Genomic DNA, 20,441 nt, shown 5'->3' on the forward strand with positions numbered 1-20,441 from the left:
CCGTTAGAAAAAATCCTACTAAATTGCTAAATTTACCCGGGAATATAAAATTGAAAACCGCGCTTTCCTGATATAGCTGGCAAAAGACAACAGTATAAAAGGTAGAAACGTCGAATTTTCAGGCGGTAATGAAATGATTACGGTAAGCCATTTGCCCTTTAGCATTGTTTGAGCTAATATCTATTTTGTTGTATATTTTTTTGGGCAAAATGGGTTATCTACTGCAGGTAGATAATCTCTTTATTTAATAAATTAACGTTATTTCTGGCAAAAAAATAAAAGCTTTTATTCAAATTAATTATTGATGTTTACTTTTTATAACCTGAGTATCAGGCCTTCCTCACCTCCTCTTTAGAAAAGCCTGAAACTCAGGTTATTTTTTTTTTCGCCTTCACTATTCAGAATAATTAATTGATGACATATTTCATTTCATCACAGAGAAAATTGACTTCACTCAGTTTATTTTCAACTGGAAGTTGACAAGGGTTAGTAAACCGCTGTAGCAAATTTTGAAAAGCTGATGTTTTGAGCATTAACCCATCATTGGAGCATAGTGAAGGATTGTGGGTTGAGGAAAGGCCTGGGGGGGGGGGGGGAAAACCCCCCCCCCCCCCCCCCCCCTGGAAAGGCTAATGCTCAAAACATCAGTTTTCAAACTTCCCTACAGCAGTTTATTTATAGTACCTTAATTTATCAACTTCCATTTGATTATTAACTAAGTGTTTCACTTGCCTACCAAAACAACAATTGCTAAATTTCAAAATTTAATAACTTTGTTCATTTAAATTATCTTCCACTTCTGTAGCATGGAATCACTTGGGAGTAAAAACAAAAATAAATCACACATAAAATATTTTAAGTGTGCTTTTATTATGATTTATGTACAAAGAATGTTTGTACCGTAAGTGGATGATGTGGTTTTTGTTTACTTTCGAATCTTTGAAATACCCGTTACCAGGACTATTATATACTACATAACACTGTAAATATTCACTATAAATAACTAAAGACTGACCGACTAAGGTTGTATATACCATATAAATATTCACCTGAGTAGATAAATATAATTAAAATAGCTCTCTTTTCTCTCTAATTTTTCAAGTTCAAATAAAAATGAAACTCAACCACTTATAAATACAGTTTGCTATATCATGACCAGATTACATGTAGGTTTAGTTCAACTGTGTCCAAAAATATTTGACATGTGATTACCAAATCCTGGCTTCAATGCAACCAGTTAGTCTAAAAAGATTGTCAATTGAGTTTTTTTTGTCCTAAAGAAAAAGAAATTTTCCAAATGGTAGTTACTGTTCAAATTATTTAGTATCTCAATTGTTTCGTTCACAGTAATTTTAATATGTTTCTATATTATTTGATAAGTGCCTCCTAGCTAGATTATGTGTGCTTCTAATTTTTTTTTAAATAAAATTATGTCTTTTATAAATTAATGATTTTATTCTAAAATTAAAGGGGGCACCAGATGTTTGCATGACCTGTCAGCTCTGGGAAGGGAAATGCCTTATTTTTAAAATAATTCAAAATAAAAATTAATATTTTGGGATGAAAGTTTAATTTGCAATTTAGTCACTGGTCATGCAATAGATGATTTGGATCAAAATGTTGCAGACATTTCCAGTCTGCTGGCCAACTACCATATGATTGTACATGTATGTAAAAATGAGGGAACCCCAACAAAAAATTTCACAGGGTAATACTAGTGAGAGAAGATCAGTTTATATAAGAACAAATCATTTAGGCGCAAGAAAAATGTGACCTTAAGTCTTTCAGTTTAAAGATGGAAGCAAACTATTGCTTGTAATAATTCAGGAATACTGTGAGCATTGTTAGTCTAGGTGTTAAAGACAAGTAATCATGTGATCGAGAGGATTGCTGATCAAGATTTGTAAGAGATTACGATATTAACTACACAGGAAGCGTCTCTGCAGAATGTTCTTCCATGAATTTTTTAAAGTTATCATTCTCTAGTTCAGTCATCACCTTGTTCAAAGCATAAATCTGTTGAAACAATTGACCAGTATCAATAACAATGAATGATTGCAGTGAAAAAAGTAAATATTTTTTATTGCCTTACATGTATCTATACAATCAAGTCTCCCTTCTAGCCCTAAATATGTATTGTACTACTATTAATTACCCAGTAATTCAACACTAAGTATGAAATGCGCAAGTCAGAGAAAAGTTCATTCATTGTTCTTTACTTACCGTAATGATTCGATTTAGCGCCTGGGACGCTTATTTACTTTTGGCACCTCAAGAGAAGGCGCTTAATCGAGACAGGGCGCTTATTCGGGACAGGGCGCTTATTTAATTTTTTGAGAAACAACCAAAAGTTCAAAACAAAACTTTAATAAATATTAAAATAACTAACAAAACACGAACTGTAACAGTAAAAAATTGTTGAAAGGTTAGTTACTTTTAAGAGAATTGTTCATTTTAGCAGTAAATATATACAAGTACGGTGGTGAATGTTGATGAGTTTATCTATTCGACGTCGATATGACTTCAGTAGAGGCAGTTATCCACAATAGGAAAGCTTATTACAATAGAGGCGCTTATAAGAATGGGGGCGCTTATAAGAATGGGGGGCGCTTATTGACAAAAACACATTCGAAGGGGGGCGCTTATTCGGAAGGGGGCGCTTATTGGAAGGGGGGCGCTAAATCGAATCATTACGGTATTCAAAAGCCTTCACATGTAAAAATTGTCAGACTACAATCACTAGTTTTATTACGTCACATACCTCAGCTCGCTGTCTTTGTTTTAGCTGTAAAATAGCACCATAAGCTCTTTTCTGTTCTTCTTTTGAAGCCTTTTCTTTCTTTCTTTGTTCTTCAGCTCTAACTTTATTGCCTGAAGGAACCAAAACAAATTACACTTTGAGGTGACAATTAAATTAAAAGTTCTGCATGTCATTGCAATTTACTGACATAGATGTGAATAATTTTATAGGCTGGTATTTATTTACTGTGCATAAGTGCAAGACATGAGCATTAGCCCAAAATGAATACACTTATTCGTCTTAGAGCAGTTTTCAATTGAGTGTCGTAAAACCAAAACCAAAGTGATCACTCTGACCAATCACAAAGGACACAGACAATCCAGTAAACCAATCAAAACTCGAAGCAAATACATGTTACCGGCACGAAGCGGGGAACGGCGCGAGCGAGACACGATTGGTTTGGTTTACTTCGATTGCAGAAAGGCGAGATTTTTAAACCAATCACTAAGCATAGCAAAGCAAGACCAAAGCAAATGCAAATTACTTTCGACACCAAGGAAAACCGCTCTATGGCTCCTCACATGTCATAAAGAACTCGACACTCAAGTGAAAACCGCTCTATGGCTCCTCACATGTCATAAAGAACGCCGAGAAAACAAAATCTCTCTGTTCTTCTTCTGCTTGTGGTTATGCTTACGCCAAGTGAATACAGCATAAGAAGAGCGTGTGATTGTTCTTCCTATCTCGTTAGGTATATGCCTGACTGCTTATACCCTGTGTAAACCAGCCTTATGGTAGCTTCAATATCACACCAGATTAATTATTTTATGTTGTCAATGGGAACCAACTTACCTAATGTAACAAGCCTTGATTTAATTGCTCTTTGGCTCTGGATTAATGAGATAAACAGCATAAGATTGTAAATCATTCAACAATAAACAAAGAGTGCAAAAATTTATTGAACTTTGTTAAAAAATATTAAAGGTAAAATAATTAATTTTTTTTTTTTTTTTATATAGCTTGATTTTATGTACAAAAGCAGAGTAAATGTATGATTAGTTATGTACCTTGACATCTGTGAGTGAAGGGATGTATTCCACTTTCTTTAGTTCATCTAAACAAATAACAGAAACATTACATTGTGAAGAATCAATGAGGCATTTGCTTCTCAAATTACAGTGTGATCACTCTATAGAAATAATGTTGTCACGTTTAAGACTGTAGCCCAAAAAAGGTATTAAAATACTTGTTGAGGATTAAATTAATATATGTTCTTATTTTGTGGAACAAAATCTTTCCAAAGGTATCAAATTATTCATGATCAGTTCTGACTTTCAAAACATTTGTACTTCTCATAATGAACTCAAAACCTTTAGTTAAAACTTCCACTGAATTCGACACATTTGTTATCAGTTTTAGTTCTGATTTAATTTTTAAAGGCATTTTTCCCAAGCTTATAGTTTTCTGTATTCTCATATTTACTTATCTATTTCACATTGTATTGATCTTGTAGGAAGAAAATGGACGTCAATCACACTGGACAGATATGGTTTGAGGACATACATGTACATACCTACTGTAGGAGTACATGGTGGAGCACATGGTATCCCTGTGATCATTCCTGAATGTGCATCAGACAGATAGATTTTCTTCACTTTATCGTCATCAGAGTTCAATAATTTCCGTGGCGACGGTCGTGGAGAAATAAAAGAAACATTCTCTACTTCCTGTTGCTGTTTCCTTGGAGAAGAAGATGTACTGCGTATACAAGTAGAGTTATCTTTAGTTAAACTGGTGTTAGATACTCGTGGTAAAAGAACAGCTGCATTACCCTTGTTGTCAGTTTTCTTTGAAGCATAAGTTGCCTGTAGTTTCTGTATGCTAAGGTACTTGCTTGAATTGTCTTTTGATTGTAGGAGATTTGTTCTAGGCTCTGTTTGTTGTTTTGAATTTAGTGGTTGACCTATAAGTAAAAACAATAATATTAATAAATGATTGCTTTAATTTGCAGTATCGTTTAACGTTAGTAATAAATTGGATAAGGGAGAACATATTAGCATTGTACAAATCAAAAACATGTGAGAGTGAAATTTTCACAAGCCCGGAAATGAATTTTTCATAAAACATTTAGGAGAACATAGGTTGCCAATTTTTTAAAGCTGCAATGTATGTTCAACTCCATTGTACATGTAAGCTAGTTTACTGTTTAGGAATTAAGCTGTTTACATAAAATACCGTTTAGGAAGTCACTTCAAAGTCAACTGAGAATCAACCTACTGTACTTAATGAGATTAATTACTACACACAAATAATAATCTCATATTCTGTGATACCAGGGCTTGAGACTACACTTCTTCGCTTACTATCCCAGTGACAAGTGTCAGCTTTGATTTCTCTAGCCAAAACAAATTTTTTACTACCTGAAATTTTCACTAGCCAAAATGGCTAATGAAAGCCTAAAACCTACTAGCCAACACCAAATTCTTTCTAGTCTATAGGGAGGTTGGCTACCATTAGTTTTAAGCCCTGAATACCACACTAAGTTAGCTAGCAATACAATCCTAATCTTTTACCTTGGTGTTTCTTGTGCCCATGTGAACCAACAAGTCTTGCAAATATACCAGTCACTCCTGGAGATTTTTTCATGGAGTTTCTCCTTTTCTTGGCTGTTTTCTTGGCTTTACTGTGACCTGATTTCTTTGTATTCTTTTTATTTCCCTGTTTACAAGCTGGAGAACTTTCATTGTTTTTTGTTTCCATCACAGAAGATTCCTCATTTAGTTTATTTTCTGTCATACATGTGGGAGAATCCTCATTTTGTTCAGTGGTTCCTGTCTTCAGAGTATTCACAGTTTGTTTACTTTCCTTCATTGTAGAGTTGTCTTTTTGTTTGATTTCTTTGTTAGTAGAATCCTCATTTTGTTCCTCATTTTCTGTCTTTGGAGTGTTCACAGTTTGTTGGCTTTCCTTCAATAAAGAATTGTCATTTTGTTTGGTTTCTATTTCAGGAGAATTGTCATTCTGTTTGATTTCTATCACTGGCGCATTCTTTGTTTGTTCAGTTTTCACTATAAGAATTCTCTGTGCCTGAAGTTGCATTGCATCTTCATTTATTTCACCAGGATCTGCGGTTATAAAATATACATAAGGTAATTGAATAAAATAAACAGGTTCTAATAATTACTAAAAGGTAAAGCAACTTTATTTATACAGGCTTTGGCACGAGGAAAGAAGGGCTCTGGGGACACAGAATTTCCAGCCTAGATTCAAGACTTCCGGTCCATGTATGCAGTCATGACGTTTCAAAATAATATATGATCCTACTTCCGTAGACTTCCAGCAATCAAAAAAATTCGAATTAATGGTTAAAAATCCTAATGTCCCCAGGCAGCCCACCGTTTTCTCATTCCAAGATCGGCTAAGAGAATCGAAAGGGCTATGGGGAAGAAATCCGGATAGTGGTTCAGAACAGGACTTGAACCCGGGACCTTCAGATTTCAAGTTCGGCGCTCTAACCACTCGGCCACGCTGCCTCCCTACTCTACATGTTTTATCAGAAATTATCTGAAAATGTCCAAAGACACTATACTGTAATAAAGTCGTACTGCTGTACAAATGTAGCTCTATTGAGTTATCTGTCTGGCTCTTTCTTAATAACATGTTAGATGTACAACGTATAAATATTTATTATATAACATCAGTGAAATACCGGTACCAGGAAATCTTTCGCAGAATCTATCTTCAAGCGAAAATAACATGTTATTTTCGCATGTAAAGATATCGATTTCAAAACATTTTCTGACAAGTTTGCCCTTTTCAATGCTGAATGAGCCAAAGTAACGATATTAAGTCGAAACATTTCGGATCTTCCTCGGCAATCTTCGGAATTCTTCGGAAATTTTCGAAAAAGTTTGGAAAATTTTTCGGAAATATTCATACGACCTTCCGACAACATTTTGCAAATCTTCGGAAATGTGAGGAAAATGGTTGGCAATCTTCGGACATGGTTGCTTGGAGATATGAAATTTATCCCGTTTCTCTTGCATTCAAATCGATATCCCACTCGTTCGCTGCGCTCACTGGAAAACCATGTAATATCCGCAACCATGTAATATCCCTCTATTTATGTACCAGTGCAAATGGTTCACAACCATGAGACTCTGCGAGAGCTAGTGTCTTGCCCAAATATTGATCTCGTACATACAGGCCAACAAATCACGCCTGACTGATCATGACAAATCCAGATTTCCTGTTCATAAACCCATTATTGTCTTGATCTTATACTAAATTCTCACTACTGACATAAAACGAAATGTATGCAATTGGTGAGGAGAATTTCTATTTTGAGTTTAGACTAGAATGGTGCATCATACAATGTGTTAATACTAAATTAAACAAACATTAATCCTCACCTAATATTTCATCCTCTACCCTGACACGGCGTTCTTTAGCGGATGAAATAAGACTGTTCCGCCTCGAGTGCACTGGTTTCTTTTGATACTTATTGATGTTGGCAGGAAACGTGCATGCATGACCGCGCAAAACAGACTCGACTTGCAAATTTTGACGTGTGGCATCTTTCAGTTCAAAAACATCAACTCTCTCGGGCAAGAATTGATTGCATTCAGCCTTGTTACTACACAGCTACGCACAGATGAAGCTGAGCTATTTCTACGTTGATTTCTACTCCGTAAAAGACGATAAATGGGACTAGAAATCGCCGATGGAGTCCTGCATTTGACATCTGCAATTGGAGGCTTGATAATTGTCAAAGGAAATTCTCCAGTTATGCTCCTTCCGGTTGGCATTCTAGGCAATATAGCTGTAGCACTTTCCAAAGGAATCATTATATTTTACTCTAGTGCTGCTTACGCCGCTTTTGTTGGATTTGATGTGACAAAATTCGACATTCTAATCTAGCCAGGAAGCCATTATAATGTTTTGGAATCCGAGGGGCTTTAAAAGGGTTGCTATGGGAAACCACATTTTGTAACCTGGCTTTTGGTTGCTTCCGCTGACAAGTGATCATCAAATTTTGAGAAGGATCGAACTTTCACCACGTGAGAAGTTCTTGCAAAATATAAACAATTTTAAAATGAGGCCTTTAACCGAAGAAGAAACCCAAAGCGTATTTGAAAAGTTAGCAAAATAGTAAGTGATAATAAGTATACTTAGTAAAATAGTAAGTGCATTGTTAGTTCCGTGATAACTTATCATCGCGCTGTAATCAGTTGAAGTTAATCCCATTTAGAATTTGGCGATCATTGATTTCTGCATAAAGCAAGTTTAAGCACATGTACATGACTGTAATTCTCGGTATATATTTCAATTTGCTAGCATTGGAGACAACATCAAACTCCTAATAGACAGACCTGATGGGAATTACTGTTTTAGATTGAACGATGAGCGAGTTTACTATGTGAGGTAGGTTAATTTGTTGACATTATTTTTTTTTGTGTATCAGCAATACATCCAAGATCCCTTAATTAGAGATCAGGGCAAATCCGAGACTTGTGTTACCCTGAACGATACCTTGATAAATAAAAACATTGGTACTACGTTCTGAACACCCAAGAGATATCAAAATCTGCAGTTTACATCTATTTGAAGTAATGAATGTCGTTTTCACCTTGGGGTACCCCCAGACCAAGTTAGCAAAATTTCCTTTAGGCAATAAATACAGTGGAACCCCGATATAACGATCTTCGATACAACGATATTCCCAATATAACGATGATTATGTTATGTCCCGGCAATAGTAAATGTATGGGACGGAACCCCGATATAACGATCCCGATTAACAATTTTTTACTGCCCCCTTGGCATATCGTTATATCGGGGTTCCACTGTATATTGTGAGCAGCCAGAAGACTGATTAACGTTTTGGGTAAAATGACCCTTTTGATCTATTACAACCATTGCCCCCTTGACGAGACACAAATTAATATTGATGACATTTGTTTATAATTTGAATTCTAGTGAAGAGATCATGAGAAAGGCAACCAATATAGCCAGAGAGAACCTTGTAAGTCTAGGTACATGCATTGGCAAGTTTACAAAGACAAGACGATTCAGGCTTCACATCACAGCACTGGACTTCATGGCACCTTATGCTAAGGTAATAAATGATATTAAAATATCTCTGTGTTCTCTCTTCTGCAGAGGTTTTATTACTGAGCAACGAAAATAGACCAAGAAGAGTCTGGTAAAAAAGGTTACATGTAGTCTGTGTCCGAGCCAAGTGGCCCATACAGCCGGGGCTTATTCCGGTGTCTGTAGCATTAAGCGACTAGGAGTATGGGATGCTAGTCCATTGCTGGGTCACCCCTTAGCAGTAAGTTCCCCAGAACCCATTTTGGGTGGAGAGAGGCACTATGAGAGTAATGTGTCTTGCCCAACAACACAACGGCGCCCCGGCCAGGCTTGAACACAGTCTGTTTAACTCGGAGTCAAGCGCACTAACCATTACGCCACTGCGCCTCCCTCCTAAGAAGAGTCTGGTGGAGAGGGGTAAATTAGCTTGCTTGAAACTCTGAGAAGGGTGACGGTAAAAGTTCGCATCACTCAAGTTAAAAATGTGTTTGTTTGTTTGTGGCTGGGAGCATTACTAAGTGTCCTCTTGGGGAAGGTGTCTGCTTGTGGGAGGTTAAAAATGTAGCGCTTGTATGGGACGATGACTAAATGTGGCTGGGACCATGGCTGACTAAGTGTCCGCTCAGGAAAAGTGTTAGCTTATTGGGGGTGGGACCATGACCTAGTGTCTGCTAAAGGGAGTTGTCCACTTATAAAGGGGGTGTCCATCTAAGGGATTGTATTCGATTCCTGATAAAGTGCATCAGCTCTTTTAAATCAATGTTATGCCTAGAAGTAAAAATTTGCTGTAAGGATTCAAAAAAAGAAGAATGGCGCGATATCTCGTTGAGCTATTTACGGTATGAAATGAGGAAAGTGATGACGTCATAATTGTTCCACTAAAAGAAGACCAAAATCAAGAATATCTCTGAAAAAGATATATATATTTTTTTCTTCATAGGCACTTTAAACAACAGTGATAAACTCCTAGGAGAAGTGAGATACCTAATGCTTATCAGTACATTTTCTTGTTTTATAGTATAAAATCTGGGTCAAGCCATCAGGAGAACAGTCCTTTTTATATGGAAATCACATTTTGAAGTCTGGCCTTGGAAGAATAACAGAAAACACTCCACAATACCAAGGTGTTATTGTGTACTCCATGAATGACCTTCCATTGGTGAGAAAACAGCAGAAATTTTAACCAGCAGTTTATTAGTTGTTGCATGTATACGAAAGGTTCCATAGTAACTGTTTTTGTCTAGAAAATAATATCCTGAAAATAGTTACAGTGGAACCCCGATATAACGATCCTCATTAACTATCCAAATAGAGAAGACGACCAGCAGTCAGATGGGAACTTGTGACGCGCAGTCAAGACCCTCACCCTGCGCCCGAGTCCGAGCAGGGCCCCGACCGGGTGCCCGTCGTCAGGCCGAGGGCGGCGAGGGACCAGACGGCGGGGAGCCGTGACGACAGACAGGACTGCGTGATGCGGCAGGACCCCCACACCCTGCCGCCACAGAGTCCAGTAGCAGGTGAGCCCCAGAACAGGAGGGTCGGGCTCCCTGCCGCCGGGTAGCATTCATGCTTTTCTACATAAAGACTCACTTGGGCGGCGGGATTCCCTGTATAACGATGGATATTCTACATGTATGTTCTTGCAAAAGTTACAGTAAAATGTATGGGACAGAATCCCAATATAACGATCTTTGATATAACAATATTCCTGATATAACAATGAGAAATTAGCAGACGGAACATAAAATCCTCCTGATATTTAACAATTATCCTGCGAAATCGCATGGAATATCGCCTGATACTTAGCCGACGAGGCCGTAGGCCAAGTGGGCTAAAATCAGACGATATTCCGCAAGATTGAGTGGGATAATTGTTTTATTATTTAACAAATTGTCAACAAAACAAATTTTGAAGATAGAGAAACTGTAATTATGCAGCGCTTTACAAGACTTCGGACGAATTTTTGCAACCTACGTATATTGCAGGATATGTGTTATGTACGAATGACAGATAACGTTAACAATTTGACCATATATGGGCAGCGCGCGCAGTTGTTGAATAATAAAACAATATTATCAGTACACCGTCACATTTTATTTGCAAAACATTGAATTTAATGCAATAACATTATGGTAATTAATCATGTCATCTCTAACATTTCTAAAAACAGCTTTGTACGATGATATACGAAAATGATTGTGTGTACTGTTCTAAATCTTCTTATCAAAATTATTCTCTTTATCCTCTAATATGCAGTTAAAAGTACTTGTTAGGTTTACATGTACCCCGATATAACAATATTTTTGGTTATTTAGGGACCATTCATTTTTTAGAGGGGGGGGGGGGGGGGGGACCCCGTTTTTTTTTTTAAATTTTGCCCCCCCCCTTTAGAAAAAAAGCCCCTTCCCCCCTTTTGGAAAAAAAAAAGATTTAGGAATAAGAGGGATAAGAAAAAAAAAATAATTTTTGGGGGGGGTTTCCCCCCCCCCCCCCCCCCCCTCCATAAAAAAAAAAAAAACCCCCTTATGGCCATATCATTATATCTGGAGTTTTTTTTTTTTTTTTCTTCAATATAATGATATTAGTTTACTGCTCCCTTGGCATATCGTTATATCGGGGTTTTACTGTATTTTATAAAAATGGAAATTATGAATTTATGGGAAAAGAACTAAAGGACAACTATTAAAGAGATGATTTCTTTTTATGGCAGTAGCACTGTTGTGAGGCAATTCAAAAGAAAAATTTTAACTAGATTCAGATAAAAATTAAATTTAACACACTGCTTCGTTGAATTTACTATCAAGAGAATGAAAAATGCTTCTGTGGAGATATTTTGTGCATGTAATCAACAAAATCAAAGAAAAGTGATTGCTAGTGGTTGGTGGCAATAAGGAAAGTTAGCCTCAAATGTAAAAGAATTTTCACCTGTTTCTGTGGCTGAAATGTGAAATAAATAACTGGTAAAAATCCGTCTGCCTGATTCAGATTGAGAGGGAAAAATTATGTTGGCCTCAGTTTTTTGGGTCGGTTAGCAGCTCTAGTGAGCTCAGTACCCTTTGAGAGAACAATAGCACCAATAGAGCAAACAAGAGGAACCAGGACTTGAGACTAACTTTTTTGCTAACTAGCCAAGTGGCTTGTGACAGCTTTGACTTCACTAGCCAAAACTGATTTTCTACTAGCCACAATTTTTAAGCATAGTTAAGGGGGGGGGGGGGGGGCGTGAAAAAATGTGCGATAATGTTGAAACCTTTAACCGTAAAATGTTCCTTAATCTTCACGTTTTTTTCCCCTTGAAAAAATTGGGCTTTGACGAGTTTGTTCTTCACTATAAAAATTGTACATGTAAATGCGTTTTTGTCAACTAGAATTTTGTTTTAAGCTTCACATTCTATAATGTCAACAGTCTACTTGTTAGTTATATTCTCTGAAAGACGATTTTAATAAATGCGGTTTCTTGCTACTAATGCCTGATTTTTTCACTAGCCATTTTGGCTAGTGAAAGACCAAAACCTACTAGCCAAAACTGCATTTTTACTTGCCTTTGGCTAGTTGGCTACCGTTAGTCTCGAGCCCTGGGAACAATGTTCCTAGCCCCGACAGTTTAGCAACTGCTTCACTAGAGGACCAGTAGAACTACAAGCTTACAAGAGCTGCTACACAACTGCTTTTTTAGGATTTACAATTTTTCACTTGAAAATTTCTTCACAATAAACTTAAGCTGATTTTACGTTTTTTTTCCTGCAGGGTTTTGGCGCTACTTCTCGTTCAACACAAGATTGTCGCCGAGCTAATCCAACTGATATCGTATGCTTCCACCAAGCGGATGTAGGAGAATACTTGAGATCAGAGGACACTTTAACATAACAAAATATTGAAAGGAATAAAAGAACTGTTAAACTGAAGTTTGGCTTTTCCTAAGTCAGTAAAGGGAGGAAAAAAGGAAGGTCTTTTCAGGAATAAGCGCAGGAAATAGTATGATGTCATTGAACTTGCACATAGGTTCGTTTTTGGGAAGTTTTGGTCAAGCCCTACTTTATTATTTTATTTTTAGAGCAAAGAAGTTATATTATGAACTTTACTGAAAAAAAATCATGAAGGCAGCCATTCTCTTTAAAGGGCAGTGTAAGTCTTCGAAGTTTTTGTGTAAACTATGCCAGAATTATGAGGGTGCACTCACCGATCAACTGAACAAAAAAAACACTTTGAACGACAAAAGAAATGTATAAATTCATTCTCCAAGATGTCAATTAACCGTGAACAGTGGTTTTTACAGAAATTTTACGGGGAATTCAAAGTAAAACTGTCAAACTTGAAAACGTCTATACAAGCCCGATTTTTTCAAGTTTAGACATTTCTTTCCTACCAGTCCGTAGCCACGCCACTTTCTAGCAATTTTTACGAGAACAGTACAGTACATTTCAGTGAAATGCCAGGCCACTATTAGTGGATTTTCAACAAATACCGGCACTTTTATTGGATTTTCAAGTAGCACTAAATGTTGGTGACAGCTGCCCCTTTTACGTTACGCATGCACCATACTATAAACTTCCATTTTGCAGGCCGTACAAAAGCTATCAACAAAAATTGTGCGCTCCCAGACATGAATGAAAAAATCAATTTCTGCGCGGCCCGTTTTGCAAAATATTCCACCACCCCAGGGAGCATTCATAATGCTTATTTAAGACCAGTTTGCCGTTTAATAAATCTTTATACAAGCACAAAGCAGAGTTTTCAGTTGTTATTAGGAATTATTATCTTATTATGAGTTGCCTGGACATTCGTCAGTACAGGGGGGAGGGGAGCAGGAGGGGGGAAAAGGGCGAGGGTAAAATGGAAGAAGGGACTGGGGAAAGGTGGAGGGGACGCCTGCCCCCTCCCATCTCCCTTTCAGGTTTTTTTCCTTCCCTCTCCCCTCCTTTACGCCTGCCGCGCAGGCAACCTATTTATAACGTCGTAATGGATGAACATGTCCGATCGTTTTGCCGCCCCTGGTTCAGATTGTTTCAACCAACATTTTGCGGAAACAGGCAAGATGGTGTTGTGCTGGCTCCGGTTTTTCGAAAGCTAGATAACGCTATCCAGCGGATAAATCGCTATGCAGTGGATAAGTGTTAGCAAAACAAACTACGCTATCCATCGGACAGCAATTTATTCGTTGTAAAAATTGCTGATCTGTAGATCATTTGCGAATGTTGCTCCATTGACGGATACTTCACGTATCCATTTTTTTTTTTAAAAATTCAACAAATCTTTTGTTTTTGCGATCATAAAGGTAACTTTTAAACCGGCCCAACAAATAGGCATAAGTACAGCACAGGAACAAAGTAATAAGTCATTTTTATTCTGTATCACATAATTATTTCGTAACTTTAAGTCTCCAAGCTTGGGCAGCCTGTGGTGTTACCGCTCGCAGTCCATATTAATCAAGAATAAGAAATAATACTTAATGAAAAAAATATCTTTCTAAACGTGGTTCTACTTGTAGCCTGTATACTTCATAAAATTATTTATTTGCGCAATATAAATTTCAATTTCTAATAAATAGCTCAAGATTGCGATTACTTAAAATCCTTTTCACTAGTAAAAGATAAATTTTTAACGGACTGATTTGGGCAGTTTTCGTTCTATTCTAATAACCTTAACTGAACCTAACATATTTTGCGTTTTTAAAAACGCAACAACATATCAACCTTTAAATATAAAATATTTCTTTAGATTTCAAATAACTTCTTTAAAGTCCCTTAAATGAAATATCAAAAACCCTAACTAGTAAATAAAGTTCGTTCTGCGAATGTTTCCTTTCGCTTATAAAAAACTTCAACTGACAGTATTAAAACCATTACTTTATTGGCTTTTAAGTATAAAAACTAAAACTGAAACTATTAAACGTTATTAAAGTTGCAAAAAGATAATTTTACGAGGTGCTGGCAATTTAGATACCAATATTTGTTTATGAAATACAATTTTCTAAGTAGTAATCGTCTTTGTTCCTCACGACGCAGATTTAGCTTTTTCTGCCATCAGCTAGCGATCATATTTGTAGACTAGTCAAAGGGATTGATTTGCTGCGAGCCCTGGCTGTATAATGGATGGCGACATATCGGGCAGTTCCGTCTGAAATGAAGTAACCAAAAAACATATTTACTACCGTAAGAGGTTTCTGAAGAAAGAAAATTATTTTTGGAACATCACCAAACAGTTGAGCCCCACACAAGAGCACCCCCCTGGTTGTCAGGGCCTGGAGACTGTTTGCATTGGTGTCCATCTACTAATTTTCAACTTCAAATTTTAATTTTTAAAATTAAGTTAAATCTTCAATATTTCTTATTTCTCTAAATGCCGTTGAGAAAAACTTTTTCCTCCCAAACATCCCCAAAAATCACTCTTAAATTTACAAAACACCGCAAAACACGCAAATAGACTCGATTCGTGTAACGAGAATAGAGTTTTTGGATTGCTTGAAATGCGAACGAGACGTTCGCATTAAACCGAAAATAACCTTCAGTTGTACTCCTGCCTTACGCCTTACGCACCCCCTCCTCCCGTCCCTCTCTCTCTCTTTTTAAGCCGCCATCAATAATAAGACTACGACTCAAAGTTCATTTTTCCCTCCCTCCCCGGCAATAGATCTATAGATCTTGAAAAGAACGTCACACTGAAACTTTCCCAAAAGGAAATACTGAGACATTTACAGTATACTTACACGCCGTTCTGTATCATTGCAATGGCGCACTCTCTGTGAACCTTGTGTGAACATGGCAGGATCTGGCAACCGCTGAATGCATCCTAAAGCACAGTGCAGAATAAAAAGCATTAGTACAAAATAAGAGACATTCAAAAGAAGGAATAAAAGCACTCCCATATATGACTTTTATTCACAGGAGTCTTCCGTCCTCCCCACACTTTTCACAAGGAAAAGAAAGTGATTAAGCATAGTATGAAGTAGTTCTATCAAACATGAAATGTGACCTGACGTTAATTACCTCCAAGCAGATACAGCACTCATCGTGTCCTGAGTCTGGTCGGCATTTGTGTTTTCCTTCCAGTCTTTTGTCCAAGCAAACATTACAGACATCACAGTGAAACGATCTGTCCTTGTAGATTCTGCAGACGAGAAAAGATTAAAAGTTTAAGTTTCTCAAGAGATTAACTCTCGCGCCTTAACTTACTTTATTTGTAACGCTTCTTCACCAAAAAATAAGAGCTTGTTACAAAAAGAGTCAAATGTTCTCTAGGCGAGGTAAAGCACTGGACAAAGGGCAACGCAAGTGGACGCAAGAAGTCGCAAGTTCAACTTGCGTACAGACTTGCGTTGGGTGGCCTAGCCTGCGAATACAGGAACGCAAATGGGGGGGGGGGGTATTCGCGGGTGGATGGCCAAACGAACACGCAAGTTTAGTCGCAAGAGCACGCAAGTTTGCAAAAAGTCATTTAAAATGCTACGAGGTGCAAATCAGTATTTGAAGTAAACTGCAAAAAAGGGATTGACTTGCAATGGGTGGCCGAAAGGTGAAAAAATTGCGTTAACTTAACTGCAAATTTGATCCATCCCGACCAAAGTGAACGCAAGTGTATGCTAGTCAACGCAAGTCAACGCAAGTCCTGTCCAAAGGAGACGCAAGTGGACGCAAGTTTTCAACTTTCGTCAACTTGCGTTGCCATTTGGTCAGGGCAAGAACCGCTCAAACCCTTTCCATGTACTAGAGGGCGCTTCCATTTTTGTTTGTTTTGAGCCAATTTTTCACACTTCACGACAAAACAAATAAAATTACAGAAATACGTAAAACGACAAATGGAGAACCCACTTACCGGCATATTCCACACTTGTTGCAGTGAAATGGGTTCTTGTCTACTCCGGTAAAATGTTTACACTTGAAACAGAAATACTCTGACATTTTGGCGCCACAGCTACTACAGTTTTGACTTCTTTCGTTTATCTGAAAAATAAAAGAAGAAAAACATACACAAGATGAAAGGTCGTTCAACAGATCCACCGCGCGCTTCAAGGTACGCGCCGTGGATGAAATAAAACTGATACGCAAAAGTCGACACGTTGAAAGCCAGGACACATGAGGCAATATTACGCGCCGGCGATTTTTGAATTGTTCCGTGCGTCAACCTCTGGAATTGCTGCGCGCAAAATTGCGCCAAATGTCGAATACCCGGGAAGAATCGAGGAAACATGTTTCCATAATCATTTCTCGTTTTGGTTTTTTTTCGGGTATACGGTTTTTTTTTATGAAGCAAATTTTTATTGTGGAAACAATTTTTTATTAAAATGGGAAACATACGCCTTTTTTTAAAATTTTCGTTTTGGCTTTCTTCTCCCGTAACATTAAACATTGTGCGCAATAATTTCATGCAGCTTCTGTGCAATATTTGCAATGCTGTGCACTGAAAGGCGTGGCGCAATTATCAGCCGCTTTCTGTCTTTACCAGCTCATTGGCGCACACTTCTTTACAGCTGCCGTTTCTTTTCATAAGTGCAATAGTGCTGTCTACGTATAAGGTCGCCGTTTATGTGATTTTCGACGGAAATCGTTTAGGTGCAAATAAGCGGGGAAAACAAGAAGCCTGGGACTCGTTTGCAAATAATCCCGACATCTGTCCTCTGGATTTTCCCTGAAAGACTAAGACTTTCTAAGTAAAGAATTCAAAATAGGACTACTGACCTCCTCCTCGTGCCCACAGCTAGCACATTTGACATGCGTCGCTTGATTTGCTTTCTTATCATCGGCATCACAGGCCCCTGATCCATTATGACAGCGGTGACACGGGTAAAACACTCCACAACAGGGAAACTTCACACTACAACGCCGCTGGTAATGCTCGCATTGCCACAGCGGGCTCTCTTGAACTGGCGCCCGTTCTTCCGCGGCCACATCCTCTCTTTCTCTCGCCTCTCTCTCTGCTCTTTCCCTCCTTTCTCGCTCTTCTCGTTCCCGTCTTTCTCTTGCATCTCTTTGTCTCTGTTCTCTTATCTCCCTCTGCCTTTGCGCTGCTTCTCTTTGCCTTTTAGTTCGTTCTTCTCGCTCTTTGAGAACTCTTTCGACCACAGCGCAGGCCTCGGCCACCTTTCGCTCCAGTGCAACTAGCGAATTATCTTCAGAGGGGGCCGGGAATTGCGAGACTTCCTGCGACAAGCCATTACTCCGGCTCAAACCTTCCTCTTGTCTCCTTGATGAAACAGTTTCCGATGAAAGTAAGCGACGATTTTCTTGCTGATCCGCGCTACCAAAAGGTCTGTTGGTGGTAAAATCGACTAGACGTTCTTGTTGGTTGCTATTATAAGTATTTAAAGGAGGACTTCTTGAGGTTACACTTCCTGACATCGTATTTGAAGGGTATGGCGGCAAATTCCAAGAATCTCTACCGGCAGTCGTTGGGAATCCCGCGCTTGCATTTGGCAGGGCAACGCTGGGAAGCGTAATTGCAGGCGCAGGTGGATTTACCGCAGGTGAATTTAATGCTGGCTCATTGCTACCATAATCGTATCTCGGCCAGGTGGCGTCGTATCCGCTTGACATCCAAGCCCGTCTGTTGAACGAGTTACTACCTTGGTTACCAGTGGCGCCTGGAAAATGTCGTGAGAGATTACGATGTGACGTAGACTCACCATTGCGCGTCAACCAGGGATCAGGGACATTAGACACTCGTTGGTCTTCGCGAGGAAAGTATGAAGGAGTTCTTACTGAGCTGTGGTTGATGTTGATGTGGCAACTGCCATCCACTAAAACTCGTGGTTGGTGCTGTTGGTTGGTAACCGACATGCACAGGGTCCTCGTACCACTGATTCACCCCTCCGGAATAAGCGCGCTCTTGCATCAACACACTTCTCTCTGAAGCAGGTGGGCGGGGGAGGCCCCATAGTGGCGTAGAACTCTCATCATTACTAGCGAAGGAAGTTTGCGACCAGTTTCCCAAGGAGGTAGATTCCCTGGCTGACATGTCACGATCATTAGTGTAAGAGCTGCATGGAAGGCTTTGATCTGTGCTGTGCCTAGCAAGGAATCCCTGGTTAATACCAGTTACCTCCAGTGATGGTATCTTCCCATTGTTGTAGCCTGGACTGTCTGCATTGCTCGACACTGGTTTCTGTGACAAATTCTTTGGTCTTGCTCCTTGACTAATGACAATACCAGCTACAGATGCAATTGGGGGATTGATTTCATTTGTGTAGAACCTTCTACCTCCAGCTGCTAAAAGCTCTCCGTTTCCATTATTTTCACTAAGGCTCCTGTCTGCGTTTCTGCTGTAAGCGTTTCCACAAGAAATGTTGATGTTGCTGCTGCTGCTGCTACTTGGCCTTTCAAATTAATATTTTCAGCGTTACTAGTTGCGTCATCGTTGCCATTGCTAAGTAGCAAGCTTAAACTTGCCTCCATTCTCACAGATTCATTAACCCTGTCTGACAATAGGGAGACCTCTTCGTCTTCATGTGAACAAGAAGCGTCTTCACTTCTATAATCGTCACTGTATATCGTAGTATTATTATAATTGCCGTCATCATTATCACCATCATCATTATCATCATCATCATGATCATTGTCATCATCACTATCTTCGTAGTCATCATCATCATCATCATCATTTAAATTATCGTCACCATTATCAAGTCCTTCATCATCAACACATCTAATTTCATTATTATCATCATTATCATCATTATCATTTTCATCACTATCATCATGATCTCCATGTCTGTCCTCATCTTCAGAGCTACTGCCTTCGCTATCGCTGAGGTGATTTGCGTACCCATTTAGGAGAGTCCTAGTTTCTTTATTTTCTACTTTGCTCGCGCTTGGCTCTTGAAGCTTGGATGCTGAAAAGCTAGCGTCATCTTTTCGCTCCGGTTGCTCTTAGCGCCGGTTAATTCTGGGTATCGCGAGTTCATCCGGGAGCTGGAGTTTTCTGATTCGTCACTAGCATGTTCCATTTCGTTTTCTTGAAAAGCAGCCGCAGCTCCTAAATAAAAGAAGATCAAGGAGATTAGTTAACTAACGACACATGGCGAGAGGAAAAACCGCGAGTTTACTATCAAAGACGATAGTAACCGAGTGAGCAGTCTAATTGTTTTAGCATAACCCAGCAGCTGTTTCATTGAACATTAAATATCGATAAAACTGATTTTTTTGCTCCAAGACTATTTTGATGGATTTCTTGTCGGCCATTAGGAAACCGTACGCGCCCCGATGGCCTTCTATTTAACAATAAGCTTTGATAGAAACCAAGAGAGAGCCGTATAATTGTGTAAGCATACACCACCGACCGATCTATCCAGATCTCGCCAGAATTGATTAATTGAAGGTTTTGATTGATAAATTCAGCGAAAAACTGAGCGCGCGCTCTTAGACGGCACGAGTGTAGCCAATCAGATTGCGTGATTGCCTGATAGACGGTCAGTGGGTTATGCTAATGATCGATATTAGGTGCCTGTGTAGCCAATCAAATTGTAAGTTTGCCAATAGTCATCAGCCACTGGATTATGCTGAGGTCACTAAACTGGACTGACAGGCAGTTTGTTAGAATAAATAAAGACCTCAGGAGTGGAGATTGTACACAAGGTTTCTTCATACACGGACGAGTAACATTATGCGTAATATTT

The 20,441-nt window shown here is 38.6% G+C and overlaps 1 protein-coding gene, 2 long non-coding RNA genes and 2 pseudogenes across 5 annotated transcripts in view; 2 read left to right on the forward strand and 3 right to left on the reverse strand.

Annotated features, from left to right (window-relative positions):
• Positions 1-20,441, reverse strand: part of LOC144656658 (uncharacterized) — a 523,850-nt gene that overhangs the window by 27,160 nt on the left and 476,249 nt on the right. The window lies entirely within an intron of this gene.
• On the forward strand, positions 38-5,070 carry LOC144656657 (uncharacterized). The gene is made up of 2 exons (XR_013571344.1): positions 38-142; positions 4,254-5,070. It is a non-coding gene; the product is annotated as an uncharacterized LOC144656657 (long non-coding RNA).
• On the reverse strand, positions 852-7,687 carry LOC144656643 (uncharacterized; annotated as a pseudogene). Its single transcript, XR_013571341.1, has 7 exons — positions 7,153-7,687; positions 5,314-5,865; positions 4,314-4,703; positions 3,808-3,854; positions 3,593-3,629; positions 2,762-2,871; positions 852-2,016 (listed from the first exon to the last, which is right to left on the reverse strand). The product of XR_013571341.1 is annotated as an uncharacterized LOC144656643 (transcript).
• Positions 7,751-13,155, forward strand: LOC144656654 (60S ribosome subunit biogenesis protein NIP7 homolog). Its single transcript, XM_078516902.1, has 5 exons — positions 7,751-7,891; positions 8,078-8,164; positions 8,720-8,858; positions 9,852-9,992; positions 12,581-13,155. Exons 1-5 carry the CDS (start codon positions 7,836-7,838, stop codon positions 12,698-12,700), a joined length of 543 nt encoding a protein of 180 aa, XP_078373028.1. The 5' UTR covers positions 7,751-7,835; the 3' UTR covers positions 12,701-13,155.
• On the reverse strand, positions 14,162-19,796 carry LOC144656656 (uncharacterized; annotated as a pseudogene). Its single transcript, XR_013571343.1, has 6 exons — positions 19,703-19,796; positions 17,509-19,643; positions 16,646-16,773; positions 15,820-15,940; positions 15,540-15,622; positions 14,162-14,950 (listed from the first exon to the last, which is right to left on the reverse strand). The product of XR_013571343.1 is annotated as an uncharacterized LOC144656656 (transcript).

This window comes from Oculina patagonica, chromosome 6, assembly GCF_052425735.1.
Source record: "Oculina patagonica isolate OP01 chromosome 6, crgOcupat, whole genome shotgun sequence".
NCBI lineage: Eukaryota > Metazoa > Cnidaria > Anthozoa > Scleractinia > Oculinidae > Oculina > Oculina patagonica.

Coding starts and splice junctions, on each gene's coding strand:
- LOC144656654 (XM_078516902.1), top strand. CDS start 7,836: ATGAGGCCTTTAACCGAAGAAGAAACCCAAAGCGTATTTGAAAAGTTA. Junction 7,892..8,077: donor TTTGAAAAGTTAGCAAAATA/GTAAGTGATAAT, acceptor TCAATTTGCTAG/CATTGGAGACAACATCAAAC. Junction 9,993..12,580: donor CCATGAATGACCTTCCATTG/GTGAGAAAACAG, acceptor TTTTTCCTGCAG/GGTTTTGGCGCTACTTCTCG.